This window comes from Pantherophis guttatus, chromosome 2 (assembly GCF_059756535.1).
Source record: "Pantherophis guttatus breed Tessera chromosome 2, ASM5975653v1, whole genome shotgun sequence".
NCBI lineage: Eukaryota > Metazoa > Chordata > Lepidosauria > Squamata > Colubridae > Pantherophis > Pantherophis guttatus.
The window spans coordinates 37,295,671-37,316,036 of record NC_142064.1 but is presented as its reverse complement, the minus strand read 5'-3'; the positions used below and the strand labels follow the sequence as shown (position 1 = coordinate 37,316,036).

Here is a 20,366-nt window from a genome sequence, read left to right as displayed (position 1 = left end):
CCCCCTGGTAAGACTGACACCTCAGCCGGACACGCCCCCTCCTTACCTTCCGTCTGTGCGGAAGCCGAACCTATTCCGAGCAGCCTCAGATTTGGGCTAGTTCCGCGCATGAGTGCCGACTCGAAGTCATTCTCCGAGCCCCGAGCGCGAAAGCATCGGCAGCACTTTTTCTAGACTTCAGTCTTTCCTGAAAACCAGCTCTTTCTCCTTGCTGGCCTTCCCACGCAAGCGCGCAGGAAGGCGGCCAGGCCACCACCCACTTGAAGGAGACGTCTGCTACCAATCTCCGGGATGGACTCATCTGCGGCTGCGCAGTTGCTATGCGAGGTTCTTCATTCCGCCTGCCTCCGCCACCACCCCCTCCCCTCCCCGTCCCTCCCTCCCTCCGGAGGGTGTGTTCGGGAGAGTCTCGGGTGTTAATTGCGGAAGGCGGGGCTCCCGTGAGGAGTTGCGTTTCGGAGGCTGGTTGCGGTGGTACAGATGATGGAGGAGCGGATGTGATTTGTCTTCCTTGCTCCCCGAACTTTTTTGGGAACCGGGTTTTACACTGCAGGTAGAAGGAATTCTGGAGCTGATTTGCGAGCTTCGGTATTAGCAGTACTCCACGTAATTACACAATTTGTAATAATAAATGGGCTACATCGCGGCTTGGCAGGAGAAGAAAGACGTTCTAAAATGTGGTTAGTGCATCCAAAGTTCCTAAGCGGTTTTGTTGAGAAAAGTAAGGAATGCTTATAGACTGGAAATCTCAAAGGTGGTTTTTCAAAAAAGCAATTGGACTGTTTGTCCTTGAAGACGTTTCGCTTCTCATCCAAGAAGTTTCTTCAGAAGGGACTTCCTTTGGGACAACCATATGGAGACTGAAAATCTCCATAGACACATAAACTGGAAAGTGCCCGGAACCTTGGAGCCTGAAGCAAATAGAAAAATGCCTTTGTCTTTGTTCAAGGTATTTTACTAATTTACATAAAGTTGTGTCATAATATGTTTGCAAAACACTTAACACAAATAACTCAACTGCATAGGAGTCCCCAGCTGACTGGGTTTGGCCATTAAGGCCAAGTGGGTAGGGCTACACAACACAACTATGAGTGAGAAAGGCTGAAGTCACATTCCTTATGCTGTATAGTTGTTAAAAGTGGATTTTTCTCCCTCTGGGGTAAAAAGGTTGAGAAAGTATCATTTTGGGAAAAGATACAACTATTTTAAGAGTTGCATGTAGGTGCTATATTGCACTCCTGAATTCTCCAGAGCACCTTTCAGAGATCTAAATTAGAAATGCTTCACAGTCCCATTACATAGGTGAAGGTAAATATTCCCCTTGCACATATGTGCTAGCTGTTCCCGACTCTAGGAGGCGCTGCTCATCTCTGCTTCAAAGCCGAAGAGCCAGCATTGTCCTAAGATGTCTCCGTGGTCACGTGGCCGGCATGACGAAGCGCCAAAGGCGCACGGAATGCTATTACCTTCCCACCAAAGGTGGTCCCTATTTTTCTATTTGCATTTTTGATGTGCTTTTGAACTGCTAGGTCGGCAGAAGCTGGGACAAATAACGGGAGCTCACCCCATTATGCGGCACTAGGGATTTGAACCGCTGAACTGCTAGCCTTTTGATCAACAAGCTCAGCGTCTTAGCCATTGAGCCACTGCGTCCCTTGGAAATATGTCCCATTAAATATTTCAATCCATTTATCTGGTTAATAATGGTGCTAATGTAACTCCTTAACTGGATAAAGCTGATGCAAAGAAATATATTTTGAAAATAAACTTCGTGGAGTGCACAAGAAACTTATTACTATGTACATCATTTCTAATGTTTTTGATTAATATTGCCTTTTAAAATATGCAGATAATTATCAGAATCATATTAATTACACAAATCAAGCTGAAATTCTGTGGCTCTGATAAAAATATTTATAATACTGTAGTCAGTATTTCAGAAGTTCACTAATCGGAGACCTAAATAATGTTCACTTAGACTGACACACTAGTCTCAGTGAAGTCAGATCATTACCCTTCTAATATTGGGTTTGATCTGAATGTTATATCTAAAAGGAATTTTACAATTCAGAGGTCCCTTCAGTTACCATTGGATTGAAAGCTGAGGTATATTGTGCTACACTAAAGATACATTTTCAGGATTTTTTTTCACTGAAAGTTAAAATGTTAATTGCTATGGACCAGCATTTTATTCTGAAATAGTTTGAAGAAAGAGATGAGGTGAATACCTTCAGGGCTACAGGAAGTATCAAAAGATCTGCAGAAAATAGTCTCTCACAATTTATTTTTGGTCATGCTTGCAAAGGAAAATATTTTGTGAATGGACAAGCCCTAGAGTGACAATCTATAAGAATTCCTATAGTGCAATCTAACATTTTCAGATATGGCCACTGTTCCAAAAACATTCTAATACCTTATTTTTCAGATTTTGGAGGAAAATTATATAATGTTATATTTATAGTGTTCAAATTATAGAAAATATTTAAAAAGCATTACAATAGAGATTCAATCAAATTATTGTGACAACATACACATGCAACATAATTATTCAAAGGCAAGATTTTCAAATAAAAAAATGATAAAAAAGTTTGGGTTTACATATCTGTTTGAGGTGAATTGGCAGTAGCTTAGTATGTAATGTGAATCTTTATTATGGCTTGTAAACTGTGGACTAAAATATGTCTAAAGGTGAACCATGGCTTAATACGATATGTGAACGTAGTCACTTAAAAAAATACAGAACTGTTTTTCCATAAATTTGATATTCTTAGCAAAAGAAACTTTACATCATATTACCTAATCCCTTATACCAGTACGTGCAGTATTTGCCTGAATGCACTTAAGAGTCAGTGTGAACCCAACATTAATTTATATTGTGCACACATGTATAAGGTAGTTACAATTATTCTTCAACTTTCTGATAAGGAGATCTGGTGAAGAAATGGTCACATGCAGTGTTTTTATACATATGTAGTTCTAATCCAGCATACCTACAGTTTAATATTTTCTACCAGTGTAGATCAATGTATAAAAGACCTCCCATTTTCTAAGACAACAGGTTTTGTATGATCATGAAATCATTCTTTCAAATATATACATACATAAGGCAATTGATTTTTTATGAAGTTCTGGTTGAATCCCATTATGTCCTCTTTTTGATCAATCTACATGAACAGAGAATGATACATGATACCAATTTTTTCTATCTATGCCCTATTAAAATGTGGTCCAGAAGAAATGGAAATCAATAAGCCAGACATTTATCCAAGGGAAAAACATTTCAGCAATCATTCAATGCTGCAGAGAATTAGTAAATGATTGGATCTTAATTCAAATCCTAAAATGTTCCTTCATATTTAAAAAGGAACCTGAGCTATAAAATATATCAAAAGATGAGAAACTGAAACCTTTAATTTCCATCACATACAAATATAGTCTTTGGTGTCTGAAATTGACAGGACTTGAAGTCTAACTGCATCTGGAAAGTGAAAGGTACCATTTTTATGCTACAAAATAGCAAGGAGAGACAATTTAAGAGGGAATGAATGAGCTTTGATTTAGGCAAAACTTCTTTGTAGTGCTCCACCAGTGAGGAAGAACACTGATAAAAGAAGCTAATTTAAAAAAAAGGTCTTAAAAAAGAGAAAATGTTCTCTGCTGAAAAGTAAATAGCGTGCAAAACACTGAACATACGAATAAAAAATGTTTTCTATCCTACAGAAACAATCTTGACAACGAACTAAATTAAAAGGCCATCTTAGAAAAGAAAAGGGAATTTAAAATGGAGAACATTTTCAGAAAACAGCAGCAGGAGAGTGATAGAATTGTGCAGAAGGGGAATTAGTAGGTTTTGCTAGCAAAGCATTCTGTGAGATCAGAAACTGGAGGAAGTCTTTAGAAAAATGTAATTAAGGCCTTCTCTTCACAGACAAAGACTGCTGAATACAATAAATTATATATTTACTTATTTTCAATACAGAAATTGTAAATTACTTAAATGGTAAAGTTTCCTGAATTAAGGTTGAATTATAGTTTACTGCAGATATTCCACAAATACATAAGCCCTTGCATATTTTTAGCTCTTCCTTCTGCTTTCCATCAATAAGCAGCTTTTGCATTTGTATTTATCTGTGTCTCTGATATGGAAATTATGAAGGAGTCTTTTAAAGGTGCTCCTTTAAAAGTTCCTTATATTCAATGGAGCACAGACTGAGTTTAAGAGTTCTAAATTATGAAACAAAATGTTAAGGAAGTCGTCATTTTTTACACACAGATCTACATTTTCCTAAAAAGCGATATATTATTTCATATTCACTGTCTCTTTGAAGTTGTGATGTTTATTTTCTTTAGATCCTGTAAAGAAGTTGGCATTCTGTTGTGGTTTGTACTGGGAATCGAAGAAAAGCCATCCTGACAACACGAACATTCAGGAAAAATCCATTCTTGGGGTTTTAATTCTTTTTTGTATTGACTGTTCTTAAAAGTAACCTTTTCCTCTGAAAATGTACTTTCTTTCCTTTGCTGCAAAGCATTTTCTTTATCTTCCAGTGTTCGAGCAAGCATATAACTAACCTTCCTTTGATGAGCCAACATCTCCTCCTTATCGTTCAGCTATAACAAAAAAGAAAATAAAAATAAATATTGCTGTCAAACTGTCTGTCTCTCTTCCGAGGCATATAATATTATTAATATAGACAATGAAACCATGTAAGAGATACCAACCAGGTCTGTTAGTGTCCTAATGATCTCCACTGGATTATCCAGTTCTTCTACTTTCTTACTCTCAGGGCCAGAAGCAAGCATGCCCATCAGCTTTGCTCCCAAGCTTTTTCTTTTTTCTTGAAACAAGGAAAGAAAAAAATATGGGGGTAGATATGGTATCACCAGGAAAAAAATCTAGATTTTGAAAACTTTATATATTTATATGGCTGCCCATCTGACCAGTGTGACTCTAGGTGACTAAAAGCAATTAAAATACGTTTGTATGTGCATTGAACAAGGAAGAACTTATCTTGATGAAATCAAGACCTTCTTAACAATCACTTATATCATGGTTCTTAATCTTTTTGTGCCATGAACCCCTTTGAAAGTCTGGTGAAATCTATGGGCCCTTTCTTGACTACATTGCAATTAAAAACTAGAGAAAATAAAAGTATACTTTTTTCAAATCTAAGTTTGCAGACCTGAAATCTTATCACCAAGTTAAGAATCCCTGACTTAGATGAAGCTTTTGTAAGTCACTTAAATTATGTACACCATCTCTCCATCTCTAGATACTATATTCTTAAACATATCCCCAATCCTATTATCTGTGTAATAGGAAATTATGAGTCACTGGAGCAGGGTGCCATTTCATTTTTTTAATCATCCACAATCCAAAACAAAGACTTAAAAACTTCTACTGGGGCCTTATAGATGACATCAGTTGCCATATCTACTGCAGTGCTTAAGCAGAACTAGGCAAAAAGTTGTAGCAACTATCCAAGGCAAAAAAGGCTGCTATGGCTATACTAATGCTAGAGAACAACAGCTGTCATTCAAAATTCTGAGACATACCCTGATTTGGCCATGCTATGTGAATTAATTCGTTATATTTTGTGGTAAGTTATACTTATCCTATTCTATTTGAGATACTTCTACATCAAATCAGTCATTAAATAATTAGATGACATGTATATGTGAATCAAGAACATATCTACCTCTGTAGTCAGAGTGGAAACAGGAATCCATTCCTTTTACAGCCATTTAATAATATTTTTACATATCTGCAGAGAACCCATTCAATGGACTCCGACAGACTTTCCAAAATATGCTTTAACTGAACAGATAAGTGTGATCCAGCCCAACGTCTGAGTCAGTCAACTTTCCAAAATCATTTCACAACATGGGTTTTCTATCCAGTATCTATACTCAATGGTCTCCTAGGCAAGGAAAATTTTTAAACAAAGAGGCCTAGATATTAGTGCTCAAACTGAGATGGAATCTTTGGCTTAAAATAGATCCCTAGGTTGGTAAGCTAAGAAAAAAACTATTTTTTAACCTGAAAAATACCTATCACTCTGTCACAAATTTTAAGAGGGGCTTATTTTAGAGCAAGATTTGAGTTGTTGGACTCCATGGTCAAATATGGGCAGTTTTATCACTTTCCACATTATGAGAGAACCTGAATATGCAGTAACTTACCCACGTAAAATATTTATCATATTTTGTCAATTATATGCCCCCATAAGGCTTAAATACTTATCCTTGTTGGAAAGGACATCCCACTGGTATCAAAATCATAGACTGTCATATTTCCTTCTGGGCTCAAATGTACATTTAGTGGATATAAAAAGGTTATACACCCTGTTAAAATGCCAGATTTTGGGATTAAAAATCAGACCAAGGTTTTTCAGAATTTTTCAGAATGTTTTCCATCTTTAATATAACCTACAGGCTTTACAACCCAATTGAAAACCAAACTGAAATCTTTTAGAAAGAAAAATAACAAATAAGCATGGCATTTTAACAGGAGTGGGTAGACTTTTTATATCCATTGTATTGTGCGCAGAACTGCTAAATTTATAACTAAGGCAGTGGTCCTAAGAACCCAATGTATTAAACAAATCGGAGTACCCTGTAAGGGACAGTCATTTATCTGATTACTTACTCCTTGTATTAACATATATGTATTTTATCATTCTATTTCCTCCTATTTTATTCCAGAATTAGATTATTTACTATATTTTATTTATTTTATTCTATTGATAAGGTCACAAGACTAATCAATCAATAAATTACTACTACATATGTCAATCAGCTCTATCTCTCTTGGGAGAACTATGTCTCATTGCTACGTTCAGTAAGGTGAACACTAATACGTATATATTTCTAGATGGCCTTGGTAAGATCTTTGTCCTAAAAAAAATGGAAATAAAATAGGTGATAGTTACATGAATCATTTGGATAATGAAGGGAATGATTTCAAACAAAAGTTTAAATGCTAAGCAATATGGTCAATAGCGATTATTTTCAGTATCACTGAAATATATATATATATTTATAATGGAAAGAATTACCATCTTCTTTGCTGCTTTTCCACTTCACTGTTTTAGTTTCTTTTCTGCAGATCTTACTCATTTGTGCAAGCCTGAAAGCCTGGTCCTTCCTCCGCATCAGCTGCTGTTCAAAAGCTATTCTGAAGGCATCTGCCATTATATAAGCTTCTTCTTTACTCTTCTTCAGAAGTTCAAACTGTTATTTTTTTCAATTAAGATAAATTTTATATTTTATTTTTAAAAGATGAATGAAATCCACATATCTATGGTTATTGGAAAACAGTAAGATTATTGCTTCCTCAATTTAAGTAGCAATCCACATAGAATTTGAGTATACTTTGCCCCCAAATGACACTTCAAAAAAGCTGTTGATAGTACAGAGAAGACAAAGTCATTTTAACAAATCATTTTTATATTGTAATTGAATAGTGTAGTTACTAATCCTCCCATTTCCTGGGCAATGTATTTAGAAAAAAAACCTGACGAAAACAGAAACATTTGCTTGGCTACTCAACACTTAGTTACCTACTAAATTTAACCAGTGTCTATGCAGTGTCTATATTCAGTTCTATTCTCTGTTGATTCCCAATTAATTTTCTTAGTAAAGCTGGAGTTGATGAATATATATATTTCATTACATGACCAGACCATGTAAATCTGAAAAATTTAACATGGTGGAATAAAAGGTAGAAAAGCAAAGATCATTATTAGGGGAACAAGGATTTTGCTATATCTGTGGTACATCTCTCTAATGTCTTTATACTTCCAACAGACAGTGTCACTCAGCTCACCTTCTGAAAAGGATTAAAGCTAAGCAAGGAGTTCATTGCTGAGAGGGTAGATACATTTCCTACAAAACTAGTTGAACTGGCTTCTTCTGGCAAAGAGACTGAGTGGATGAAAGTGTCTTAGCATAATTTGTGGCTGTATTAACTGATACTAATTCTATTGGGTGACTGGAAAAACAGAAGTTTGAACAGGAAGTACCCTTTAGTGCCTGAAAGAGGGCTAAAAAGTGGATGCACAAAAGGAGGAGAGATATTGGTAAGATGAATGGAAATCTGTTAATTGCCCTCCATCAGTCTCAATGTGTTACATTTTCACGGGTCATCCATCTAAAACATAGCCATTTGAAAAATATTTTAAATATATAAACCTGGCATTATTTATCTAACTATTCCACTTAAAGCTTGAAGTAGGTCAGTAAGTTTAAAAACAAAATAAAAACATACTGATGTATTAGCAGCCTAACTATTACATTTTGACAACAGGAACATTTGACATTTTTTCCACATGACATGTTAGGAAAAGAATGCTTCGAACCCAAGCTCTCATACCTCTTGCTTGAGTTGAAGAAGTTGCTTTCGAGTTGCTGCTGACATCTTGGCACAGACACAGGGTTCTCCTTCAGGGCCATTGCAAGCACAGGCTCCAAGAACTGCCAACTTCCAATTCAAATGAATGCCAGCAGTTATTTTAAAATCCAGCTCAAATTGACAAATACACACCACATATTTGGAGCTTAATAGGATATACAAATTCTCTATCATGACTTTGCATGGATTAATCAGTATGGTTACTCAAAAATACCCTAGTTCTGCATTCCTGGTTTTCCTCCTCAGCTTGGACATTAAGTTTTATTTAAATGGACTGACACCTTATGATCAGATTAGACTGCATTCAAAAGAGCTCTTTTATGCTTGGTAAGGTTTTCTGTTGCAGGAGAGACTTTCAGATTGGTTACTCCTTCCAAGCAACATCTTACTGAAATATAAGCAGTGGTGAAATTCAAAAATTTTCCCTACTGGTTCTGTGGCCGTGGACATGGCTTGGCGGTCATGTGACTGGGTGGGCGTGGCTTGGCGGTCATATGACCAGGAAAACCAACTATCACAGTTTACACAAAAATAACACAAAAGCTATACAACTGACACACACACAATGCAAAAGCAGCTGGACTTCACAAAAAATGGCCCCTGCAACAAGCAGGAACCTCACAGAGTCACAGAGAGCTCAAAAACAAACTATCACACTTTACACAAACTATCACACTTTACACAAAAATACTGGTTCGGGCAATAAGTAGTAAAAAATGCTTTAAAAAGTAAAAAGTTCCTACCATGGTGCGGCACAGCTGATTGTCATAGCTGATTGTCAGAACCTTTTTAAAACTTTTTTTAGCATTTTTTTTACTACCTATTGCCCGGTTGGTAGTAAAAAAATGCTTTAAAAAAGTAAAAAAAAGTGCCGCACGATTGTCATTTTTTTTTTTTTTACTTTTTAAAGCATTTTTTTACTACTGGTTCGGGCGAATCAGTAGCATTTTCACTACCGGTTCGGGTGAACCGGTAGCATTTCACTCTTGAGTATAACATTGTTCAGTTCCACTTTTTCCCCACCAACTCTTCTTACAATTCAAAAGAGGAATTCAGTGATTTCTGTTTTTGATTAACAATAGCTAATTATCTGGGTGACAATTCTTGATAGATATGCTACAATATTATCTCAGTTAATCAAACTTCATCTTCCGCTACCAGCCACATGGGAGAAGATAAGAAGATCCCAATGCTCTTAGTGTACAAGCCCGCTTCTTCATAATGGATGAAAAGAGAACCACAGTTGCTAGCTTCTCCATTCATTATGTGCACTGAAATCTAATGTCAAAATAAATCTGGGTATTTCTTACTTTAATATGAACCATAAGAATCAGCCATAAGATCTTGCCAAAAGAAATAACATTATTTTAAAATACATACTTCTAGACTTGTAACCTCAGTAACACCACTCTTGCTAAGAGAGATATTGTCCTGAACAAACTTCTGTTGTTTTACATCCAGCATTGCCACCATCTCCAAATGCTGTTGCTCTAAAACTGAAAAAGTTTGGGGAAAAAATTATTTGTAGCTTACATGACTTATCTAAAAAAATCCAAAAATTAGAAATTTAATTTCTTTAGAGGCTGAATTTTCTGACTTGAAAATATTCTTACTTTGTAAACCTGGATGAAAATACACATGGAGGGAAATGTTTATTGTTTGTGTTATGATTGCACATCATAGAAATAATATATTGTTCTATTAAGCCTTTTTCCATAAAAGGCAGTATTATCAATGCACACTATGAAAGCCAGTACTGCATAAAAGTATAGCCTAAGACTAATGATTGGAGGAGTTCAAGTTCCTCCTCTTAGCCAGTTTGGTTTAGTGTTTAAGGTGCCAGGCTAGAAACCAGGAGACTGTGAGTTTTAGGCATAAAAGCTGGGCCAGTCACTTTCTCTCAGCCAACTTAATCCACAGGGTGCATGTTGGGGAAAAAATAAGAAGAGGAAAGAGTATTAATATATTCACTGCCTTGAATTTTTATAAAAATAATAAAGGCAGGATATAAATAAATAAAACATGCAAAGCACCAGACATAATCTTTACATTCCAAGAATGCAGCTGGGCTCTGTATATATCCCAAAGATATTCTCAGCCAATAAAAGGATATAGACCTGCAACTCAGTACTTTATTGGAAAATATGTCTAGAAAGAAAATCCGATGATCTGAGTCAATAGAAAGCATTTTGTGAAACTAGATGGTGTGTCAATGGGAACAAACTATCTATTTCCCTTTTGATAAATCAAGTGTGTGTGTGTGTGTGTGTGTGTGTGTGTGTGTGTGTGTGTGTGTGTGTTTGTGTGTTACTGGTCTTGTCACCATGACACTTCTTTTGTGGAAGTGTCCAAAACATGATACCAGAATTTCAAATTTGCTTACTGCCTCAAAAATGCTGTGATGCCCTGGATAGTAATTCTATCTAATTCTAATATTAGATAGCAGAGCTTACTTACGTTGATTTTCAGACTTCAGTAGTTTAATTTCCTCAGTTTTCATTTTAAGTGTTTCTTTAAAAGCAGCATTTTCACAATAAATTCTGTTGACATGGGAAATAACACATTTCAATCACACCTTTAATATGCTTTCTGCCTGGCTGATTAAAAGAATATACTTTAATTTACCTTTCATATTTCTCTGCCCAGGTCTCATCTATATTTTTTAATTTCTCCTGATTAATTTTGATTTCCCACTGGAGAACATTTATTTCCTATAAATATAAAAGATTTTTTTTCATATTTTAAACATTACATTGTTAGTGAAACTGGATTCAGTTATCTAAGATATGTATTATTTAGGATATTATACTGTTTTTGCTCTGTAAGAAAAGAATATTAATTCACAATGGAAGATATAGGGAATGTTTTTACTACAGCCAATTGCCTGGCAGAACAAACAAACGGCAAAAGGATTTCACCATTTTTCTAATTATGTGCTCACTTTCTCCCATTATGATTCCTAAGGCAATCTCAATTTCTGTTTAAAATACTTAAACTTTTTGACAATTCCTTAATAACATTACATTATTCAATACAATAAGCTTAAAATTACTGAATCCAGACACTTTCTCTCATCTAAATCCATAATCTTTGCATCTGCCAACTGGAAAATGCTGTGATTCACAGAGATCAATACAACCTTATCTGCTGTTTTTTCTTCGGCTCACTAAAGTATAATTAAATTGTTGCCAAATCTGCTGCCAGTTCTTCAGTAACAAAAATCCTCCCATAGCCAACACACTATAAAAAAGAACTAAAATAAATAAATAAATAACATTCCTCTCTCTTTGTGCGTAATTCATGATGTATGCATTTATCTGGATCTATGCAAAAAGTTCAGAGCAGTTGCTATGAAAGAAGCTTCCAACCACAAAATTGATCTTCCTCTTGCATTTCAGAGCCTCTTGTGAGCTGTGATAGTAAAATGAAAGTATGCTACATATTTTACAACTCTCATTTTCTGTGGCATACTTCTGTGGAGGTTAGAATGGGGAAGTGAAGAAATGTGCGAAGGCAGGCACAACAAAAAACTGATGGGTGTCCAGAAGCCAAAGTTCCTGACAACAGAAAAACAGATCACCCACAAGATGAGATGAATTCTGCAAAGAAACCAGTAGTTTTCCTCCAGTTTTAAATAAACTACGCAGAGCCAGAAAAAAAAAATGTTTTCATTCTCAAGACCAGCTGAGCTTGTTTGATAAGTGCACAGCTGGTTCCAAAGTAGTGTAAAACACATGTAGATGTTACCTCAATAATTAAAGTTAATTATGACAAAAGGCAAAACTATTTAGTAAAAAAATATTTCATTTCTATTAAAAAAACTAATGGATCATCTGGATTACATTGTTGCGTAGCCAATTAACTACATGGACTAACAAACCAGATCCCTGATGTATGAACTTAAATTGCATCACCATGTACATTACCTGGAGAAAAAAGAACATGTTCAAGTTTAGAGAATTATCTACACTTATCTTTGGGCTCTTCCTCACAGCCACAATAATGTGCTTTCTTTCTGTCTTTGACTTAGGAGGAAACCCCATTGACCGTTATAAAGGGCAGCCCCACAGCCTATTTTTATTCACTTCAGCCTGATCAACATTGCTGATCTCACACTGTAACGCAAAATACTTTTTAGGCAGTTGCTATATTCATAGCCATCCTTTCTTTTATCTCTTACTCAGTTTCATCTACCACTAGGAAATCCAACTGCCAACTGCTGTCCTGAATATGTGGCAATGCAGCTTTGGTGTTCCAACTGTCATTTTTAATATGTAATATAATACAAAGAATTATAGACTTCAGACATCTTTAAAACTAGTAATCATTGCTTCTGGCTGATGTTAGACTTTATAATTATTGCTGGACAAATCTTATTTGGTTCAGACTCTTCTAGAGCCGCCCTGAGTTTTCAGAGAGGGGTGGCATATAAATTGAATTAATTAATTAAATTAAATTAAATTAAATAGATGATAAACAATATCCAATTATTACCTGAGAAATCATGGTCCCTGCAACCAGAGTCAGTTCAATACTTGTTATCTATGTGCCAACACAAGCTCAGTTTCTTCTGAGTTTGTTAGATTTCAGCTGGTCAACTTGCCAGGGATTCCTCCCAACATTCTGATTTTTTCATATAGTTGGATACACATAATTTCCCTTCTTACATTTGACAGTTCTACAGAATATCTTAATGCTAATATTTATCACTTGGACTTCTTTGATGAGAGCTATACTCCCATGTCCAAAGCCCCCAAAAGAAATATTAGTCTGCTCAAATAAGATGTTCAGTCTTTCTCACTACTATAGTCAAAAAAGTCATGGACATACAGAGTCCAGCAATATCTAGAGCAGAAGGCAGCCCAAGAAAATACCTCCCATAACTGGAGCTAAGCAGATTAGCTGATCCTGAATAAGTCTTCCTTCTCCATATACCTAGAATGTCTGCATTGGAAATCATGTATTGAAGTAATAGGGAAGACACTACTTTCATGCTAGAACACTCTAGAATGATTTCAGCCTGCTTTAAGAACAAACCAGCTATGAAACCAAAGCTATGCCAAAGTTAGCAGGGTTCAAACTGTGGTAAGATAGATATAATGATGAATCCTCTGCTTGTAATAGGTTAACCAAAGTATATAAAATACCGGTACAAAATTCTGGGCTGTAATATGTAAAAACACAACATGAAAAGTATATCAGAGCATTCAGTGCAGGTCAATGGCTATAGAACAATACTAGCACGCTAAAATAAATGTACTTAAGTATGCTTAACTTGCAATGGTTTGTAATTTAATGCTACCGTCCTATGCAATACCACATTTCTACTCTTTTTCTTTTTTTTAGGAACAGTATTAGATACAGTCTTACCTTTTCTAAGGCTCGCTTTTGTTGCTCTGATTTTATAAATACTGCTTTAGTATGAGTGGTAGCTTTGTCCAAAACAGCCTGAGAAATATATAAAACAAAAATTGGAAATATTCAATATCAGATTGTCTTAAATGTGCAATCAATGCATATAAGTTAAGACAATCAACAAAAAGCTGTTGCTCTACCATAAAACAATAATATATATTTAAAAAGTTAAAACATGTTATTGCAAGTGCAATATTACAGACTATATGAAGACAAGAATACACTTCTTGCTTTGAAAGAAAAAGTATTATCAGGAAAAAAGAACCCAGATTTTTTTGGGGGAGGGGGAGAGATGCGAGAGATTGTAAAAGTGCAAGGGTATCAAAAAATAAAAACTAAGGATAACACTGATTTGTTTTCTGGTAAATGTGTGCTTTGTGACAATCTATCCCTCTCTGTGACAGTCATTTATGACAGCAGCAAAGATACAATCCAAAAATTCCAGATGTTTTCACTGTCCCCAAAAGGTTGCCCCAGCCTGCTCTACATCAGGGTTTTTCAAATTGTATTCTGCCAAAATCCTAGTTTTTGCAAGAACTTGATTAGGTTTGATAAAAGACTAAGACAAAAAAACAAAACAAAACCCAGGCTCCTAGGGTGTTCATAGCATTTTTTCTAAGGTACAATGGAAAAGGCAGTGTTTGTAAACTGACATTCAGAACTACTGTCCTTCCTCCCAGGGATGACATTTTACTGTCCGAGGGACAGTTTTAAAACTTTAGGGCTCAAATTAGACACAGATGAATCAAGCATTAGGGAGACTCCACTCTTTTAATGAAAGGTGTATCAGTATGAGTAGATAATATACCGTATTTTTCGGAGTATAAGATACAACTTTTTCCCCCCTAAAAGGGGGTGAAAATTTAGGTGCGTCTTTTACACCGAATGTAGCCCCACCCACCCAATGGCCCCCACCCTTTGGCCTCTGCCTCGCAGCAGTTACCTTCTTGCAAGCAAACAGCAAGAAAAAACAGCTCCTTTCAGCTTTAGCACAGCCTAATTAGCACAAGTTGATTAGATCGGCCTCTCAACTCTCAGCTGATTTGCTCTCAGCTGTTTTGCGCAGGGCTCTGCTGCTTGCTGCAAAGAGGTAAATTGCTGGAGCAGATTTTTTTTCCCTTGTGCTAATCAAGCTATGATGAAAATGAAAATGAAAGTAAAGCAGGCTGTTTGCTGTTTGTTGCAATGAGGCAAAATTGCTCAGAGGCAGAGGGAGATTTCTTTTTCTTCTTTTCCTCATCAAAAAAGGTAGGTGCGTCTTATACTCCGAAAAATATGATATATATATAACAGTTAGTTTATATAGTTTTGACATAATATATTAAAAATTATGTTACCATTTCTTCATATAAAGAAAATAAACTAATGTACTGTTAATATTACATATTAGTTACAAATACTAATCTAATTGTTATAACATTTTGAAGTTTTGTTCAATTTACCATGCTCTGCAGAATTTTTAAAGCTTGTTCTTTGCCTTCAAGTTGCCTTTGAGATGCTTCCAATTCCACTTTTAAAATTTCTACTTCCTAGAGAGAGAAAAAATAAGTTTGGTTAATAAAAAACTAGTTATAAAGTACGGAGTCCCTTACATTAGTGGAAATTAGTTTTAATTGTGGGATTTAACTTTTATTAATTAAATATTAACAATTTTATTAATTATTAATTAAAAGTTATATTACTGTAATCATTGCTACTCTCAGTAATATAAAAAAATACCTCCTGCTTATAATCACAAATACAACCATAAAAATCAAGAATCATAAAAGTCCCAAAAAACCAAATCACACATAACTACATTTTGTATGTGCTATTAACTCAAAATGGTTTCCTGTAGTCCTTCAAAATGGTCAGTTCCTGGATGCATCCATAAATCTAGTCCGAAACCATATCAAAAAATGATTTATCTATTACATTTTATTATACAAAAATATTCTTTGTAGGCCAACAATATTTGGAATACAGGATGTCTTCCATGTCATTAAAGGCTGAAATGAAGAAAAAAAACACCTGAATTCAGTCTGAAACTGAACAACCCCAGAGATAAGCTGGGATACTTGCATGCTGTAACTCCTTTTATAAAGCAGTTGTGGAGAGTTTCAATTATCAGAGGAAGTAGAAGGAAAATGAAAGGAATGTCTTTCTGTAAGGAAGATCTACCACCAGCTATTGTCAGCTTGAAACAAACTTTATGTTTCAAGACACTTATCACATAATACTGTATGTATGCTATTATCTATTATAACAATACATACAATAGCTGTACTTTAGAAAGCAGAAAACACCATAATCTCTCATGCCAGTAAAATCAAATATGAATTATTACCCGCATATACAATTTCTTTACATTTTAAAAATAATACCCACAATAGCTTTATTTAAATTCATATATTATAAAATCATGAGTCTTTTTAACTTGATAGCAACCATTATTTTCATTTTCTGCTTCTTACAGAACTCTATAGGCCATCTGTATTGTTTTTATTTTTTCCTTCTGAAAGAAGAAGAGGATATTTTTTATGTCTAAAGAAAGGAAACTACTGTATTAGAGGCATCTGAATATTTTAAATTAATTTAAATATTTAATGTAAAAATAGTTAAAATTAAATTATTAATTTATAAAACAACTATTTTTTTGCTTTCAGAATAAACCCCCAAAACTAAACACAATGCTCTGTCTGTGTGTGTGTGCGCGCACATGCGTTTGTATTGAAAATAGTGACATTCAAAAGTCTAATACAGTACTAAGTACCTACCTCTAAAATTTCTTGGAGACGTTGTTTTAATTCTTCATTTGATGCCTCAGAATTCAACTCTGAATTACAACAGAAAACAAACTATTTGTGCATCTTTATTAAATTGGACAACAATTAGTAATTGGGAGGAAAACATAATCCTGCTTAATTGTTTCAGATGGCAGGAAAAAAATTGAGTAAAAAGACATAATAAAATAATAGTAGCCCTTTAAAGGGTAACAATACTTGCTTATCATGACTGATAAAATTTACTGGCAGCAATATTATCATTGTAATAAAAACTAAGATCAAACTTGAAGGGCATATGCTTGAGATCAATATTCCTAGATTTATTTTAATATTAAAATAATAGCATAATAGTCAGTTCTTTACCTTTGAACCTGAAAGAAATATTAAGTTTTAAAAAGCAATGCTTGATATCAGTGCATTTCAAAATTACTGCCTGTAAAATTTGCATGACTACTTTTCATACAAAACCCTATTTATCATGCAGAAGCAAACAATATTTTTTCCAAAAATCTGGAAATACGGAGTACAGTACTAGGAAAATGTGAATTTCCAAATTATGGATCAGGCAAAACTATTTCCTTGACTAACACTGTAACAGTCCAGCCCAGGCCTATTAAACTCTATTCATGGTGTCATCCAAATCTATCTTTATAGATATACATAGGCAGCGTTAACTCCTGGGTGCTTAGAATTTACAAATTTGTCCATATTTATTGGAGTCTTGCATCTAACTGGTTGAGTCAGTAAAAAGAAACTGCCCACTTACATGCCAGCTCTTATCACTTTATTACATTTTTTTTATTACTACTTCCTCTCTTATGATCCATTGCCAGGAAGGATAACTTGGAGGAGGTCAAGCTGAAAACCTCTTACCTAAAATATACTTTCTCAGGGAAACTAAACTGTCAGCTCAACCATAAAACATTTAAAGGGCCAAGAAATGCTGATAAACTTGGAAAAGGCAAGTGAGCTCTGCAAAATAAAATAAAAAAATAACTCCCCAGAAAGAAACTGAGTTCATAGAATATTGCCTCATTGTTTTTCAAAACTTGTATTGTCTTTGTATTCCTGCACCATTACTTCTAATTACATCCTAATTGACTCACTGATGTCACTACTGTAGATGCATGTTGGGCTACATCCAATCAAATACTTTGCTGCTCCATGCAGTTACTTGTATATTCAAATTTGCATGAGTCTATAAAGAGGGGCTGTTACCCCTCCCCTCTTTAAGCCTCTCTATGCTTTTAACACTGTGTCCCAGCCAAATGTTCCCCTGAGAAAATCTCCTAGAGTTCTCTCTTTTAAAGGTACAAATTTAGTAGATTTCAAATTCATAGAAATAGTATTTAATTGTATTTTTAGCCAAAATAAGACTGCTTTGTGTACTCCCATGTACATATAAAATGATGTATACCCAAATATTTATAATTCACCTATCACAGCACCAATGTAAGCCAAAATGGTACTTTCATTTGAAGAACATACACCTAGGTCAAAATTATTTCTGACACTAATGTATTATTTATTTTGCTTTGAACATATGCATCTGGAAGAATTGTAATTAAACTTTCAGTCACCAGTTTTAATCAAGGTGATCTAATAAATGGAACTTCCACATTTAATGTCTGCATTTAGGATCAAAACATTTACCAATATTAATTCTGTAAAACTTTAGACTTTAATAACATTATTAAAAGACTTACCAGAACTGGCTTGTTGTTTGCAGGGAGCAAATCCATTCCTTTCAATTTTTTTGACTGGCACATCATTCAAACTGTTACATTTTGAGCAATGAAAAAATACTGCATCGTATTCTTCTCCATCACTTGGCAAACTCTTCCTTGCAGAACCACTTCTAGACCTAACTGTATATTTGTTGAAGCCTTCTGATTCATAAATACCATTATGTTTTTTAAATCCATTTCCTAAATCTCCATATATCATGTCATCTTCACCTTCTAAGGCATCACACAGTTTGTTATGCATTAGGCTTGCTTCACACATTGGCAATACAAATAATTTCTTATTCCAGGCTTCCACACTTTCTTAAAATCTTCAGATAAAGGTATACTAAAAAAAGAAGTTCACAAAAATTTAGAATAGTGTTTAGATTTAAAATGCCTCCAATTTTTAATTCTAACATGTTTACAGATGTATTAGTCAGTAGCTTTTTATATTCAGGTTTCCTAATTGATCCAAACCTTCAAATTTAAAAATTATTTAGCTATGTAAAGCATTTTGTTTTTACTGCATATAAAACAAAAATGATTGCAAATTTAGATTACCAAAGTTTATCACTATAAAACTGGGCTTTGCTGACATACACACACCCAGGCGCTTTGTTTACTTAAATCAGAGAAAAAACAAAGCATTGGTTTTGTTAACCAATTGTAGAAGGGGCACCAAGTTATATGTATCTAATTATGCTACAAATCATCCAGTTCTACATTTAAGTGCTTATTTTTTCTACAAAAGAAAATTTGATCATTGAACTACTGTCAGCAGTATGACCTAAATTACAAACTAGAAACACCCAATGCTTTTCAATACTTTTTTTCTGATAATTTTTTAAGTCAATCAACACCAACTCTTTCCCTTTCCCTTTAATGCAGTAAAACTATCCTTTTTCTACAAGTAATCATTACAGGAACCTAAACCATTATTAACAGCATGCATGCATGCATCCTCTTCATATTACCCCATACTTCTTACAACTTTTACTGAAAGTTTGATTTTTTGCAGATTTAAGCACAATTAAATATGTATTGATCGGTTAACAAACATTCATATATTACAGTTTATTAAATTGCCGCATTCACTGTTCTATATGCATTATCAGACTCTTTTCTTTTATCCCTGGATAACATAAAACCCATTTTAACATTTAATGGGCTACCACAGTAATCTACCATTAGAAAAAATTACCAGTACTGATTATATTGTCATTTCGGTAGGGTGCACCCATTCCGCTTCTTATACTATATGCATTTTTAAACCTTATTTGTTAAGCACAGTAGCGCTTCATTTGTTCGGAGCAGGGCTCCGCTGTATCTTATAAGCACCTTGCAACCAAACATTCAACAGGTGCAGTTTTCCCATCACCTCCACGATGACCAGAGTTAAACCTGTTGCTTGTTGAATTACTCGGTCAGGAAAGACAGCCAAACGCCCACTAGTCCAACCCAGTAGTAAGGTCCTGAGAGGTATGCAGAGCCGAGTGCATTTGAAGCCTCCAGCGGAACACGACACGCAAACTCTTCCACAAACTCCCTTAGCAGGCCTCCCAGAGGTTTCCTATTGTAAATGGACGGCAAGCTTCCACAGAGCCAAAGCCCCGGGCTTCCGCCTCAAGGTGCTCCTCGCCTTCTTCCTCCCCCTTCGACGATCCCGGCGACCCGGAGCTACCCGTCGCGGCTCCCACACCGAAGCGTCGGATCCAGCGGGGAGAACCAGCTCCCTCTCTCGCCCACCTGTCCGATACGGCTCTCTCCACTTCTTCCTTTGCCAGCCCAAATTCTGGTTTGCCCGGCGGGGCCCTCCCTTCCTCCTTCCGCAGGTTAGAGCTTCAACTTTCGCCCGGCTTTTGACCGCAACGCCGCCGCCCCCGCGCTTCAAGGTGGAGCGCGGTTCACTTGGCTAGAGCCAACAGAGGCGGAAGCAGGTTCCTGCTCGCGAAGTCAGGGTCAATCCTCTGCCACAAACCACGTCAGAAGACGGAAACAAACGAACAAATGTCCGGATAGTTATTCCAGTTTGATGGACTTCATTAT

The 20,366-nt window shown here is 35.4% G+C and overlaps 2 protein-coding genes and 1 long non-coding RNA gene across 5 annotated transcripts in view; 1 reads left to right on the top strand and 2 right to left on the bottom strand.

The window, feature by feature from the left end:
• ZFYVE16 (zinc finger FYVE-type containing 16) overlaps positions 1–915 on the bottom strand; it is a 35,254-nt gene extending 34,339 nt beyond the window's left edge. For 2 of the 3 annotated variants that reach the window (XM_087885842.1, XM_034441193.3), the window contains exon 1: positions 47–915. The gene's annotated coding sequence lies outside the window, so the exon portion shown is untranslated. The remainder of the gene's footprint in view (positions 1–46) is intronic. The other variant, XM_034441195.3, reaches the window with a different exon arrangement.
• Positions 810–4,639, top strand: LOC148115078 (uncharacterized). The gene is made up of 2 exons (XR_015732109.1): positions 810–949; positions 4,351–4,639. It is a non-coding gene; the product is annotated as an uncharacterized LOC148115078 (long non-coding RNA).
• Positions 4,189–18,638, bottom strand: CCDC125 (coiled-coil domain containing 125). The gene is given in 12 exon segments (XM_034441191.3): positions 4,189–4,359; positions 4,362–4,611; positions 4,723–4,838; positions 7,059–7,233; positions 8,375–8,482; positions 9,794–9,909; positions 10,871–10,953; positions 11,039–11,124; positions 13,784–13,861; positions 15,271–15,357; positions 16,585–16,643; positions 18,300–18,638. Coding segments are annotated over 12 exon segments (1,518 nt in total). The 5' UTR covers positions 18,601–18,638; the 3' UTR covers positions 4,189–4,300.
• Between the last annotated feature and the right edge of the window lie 1,728 nt (positions 18,639–20,366).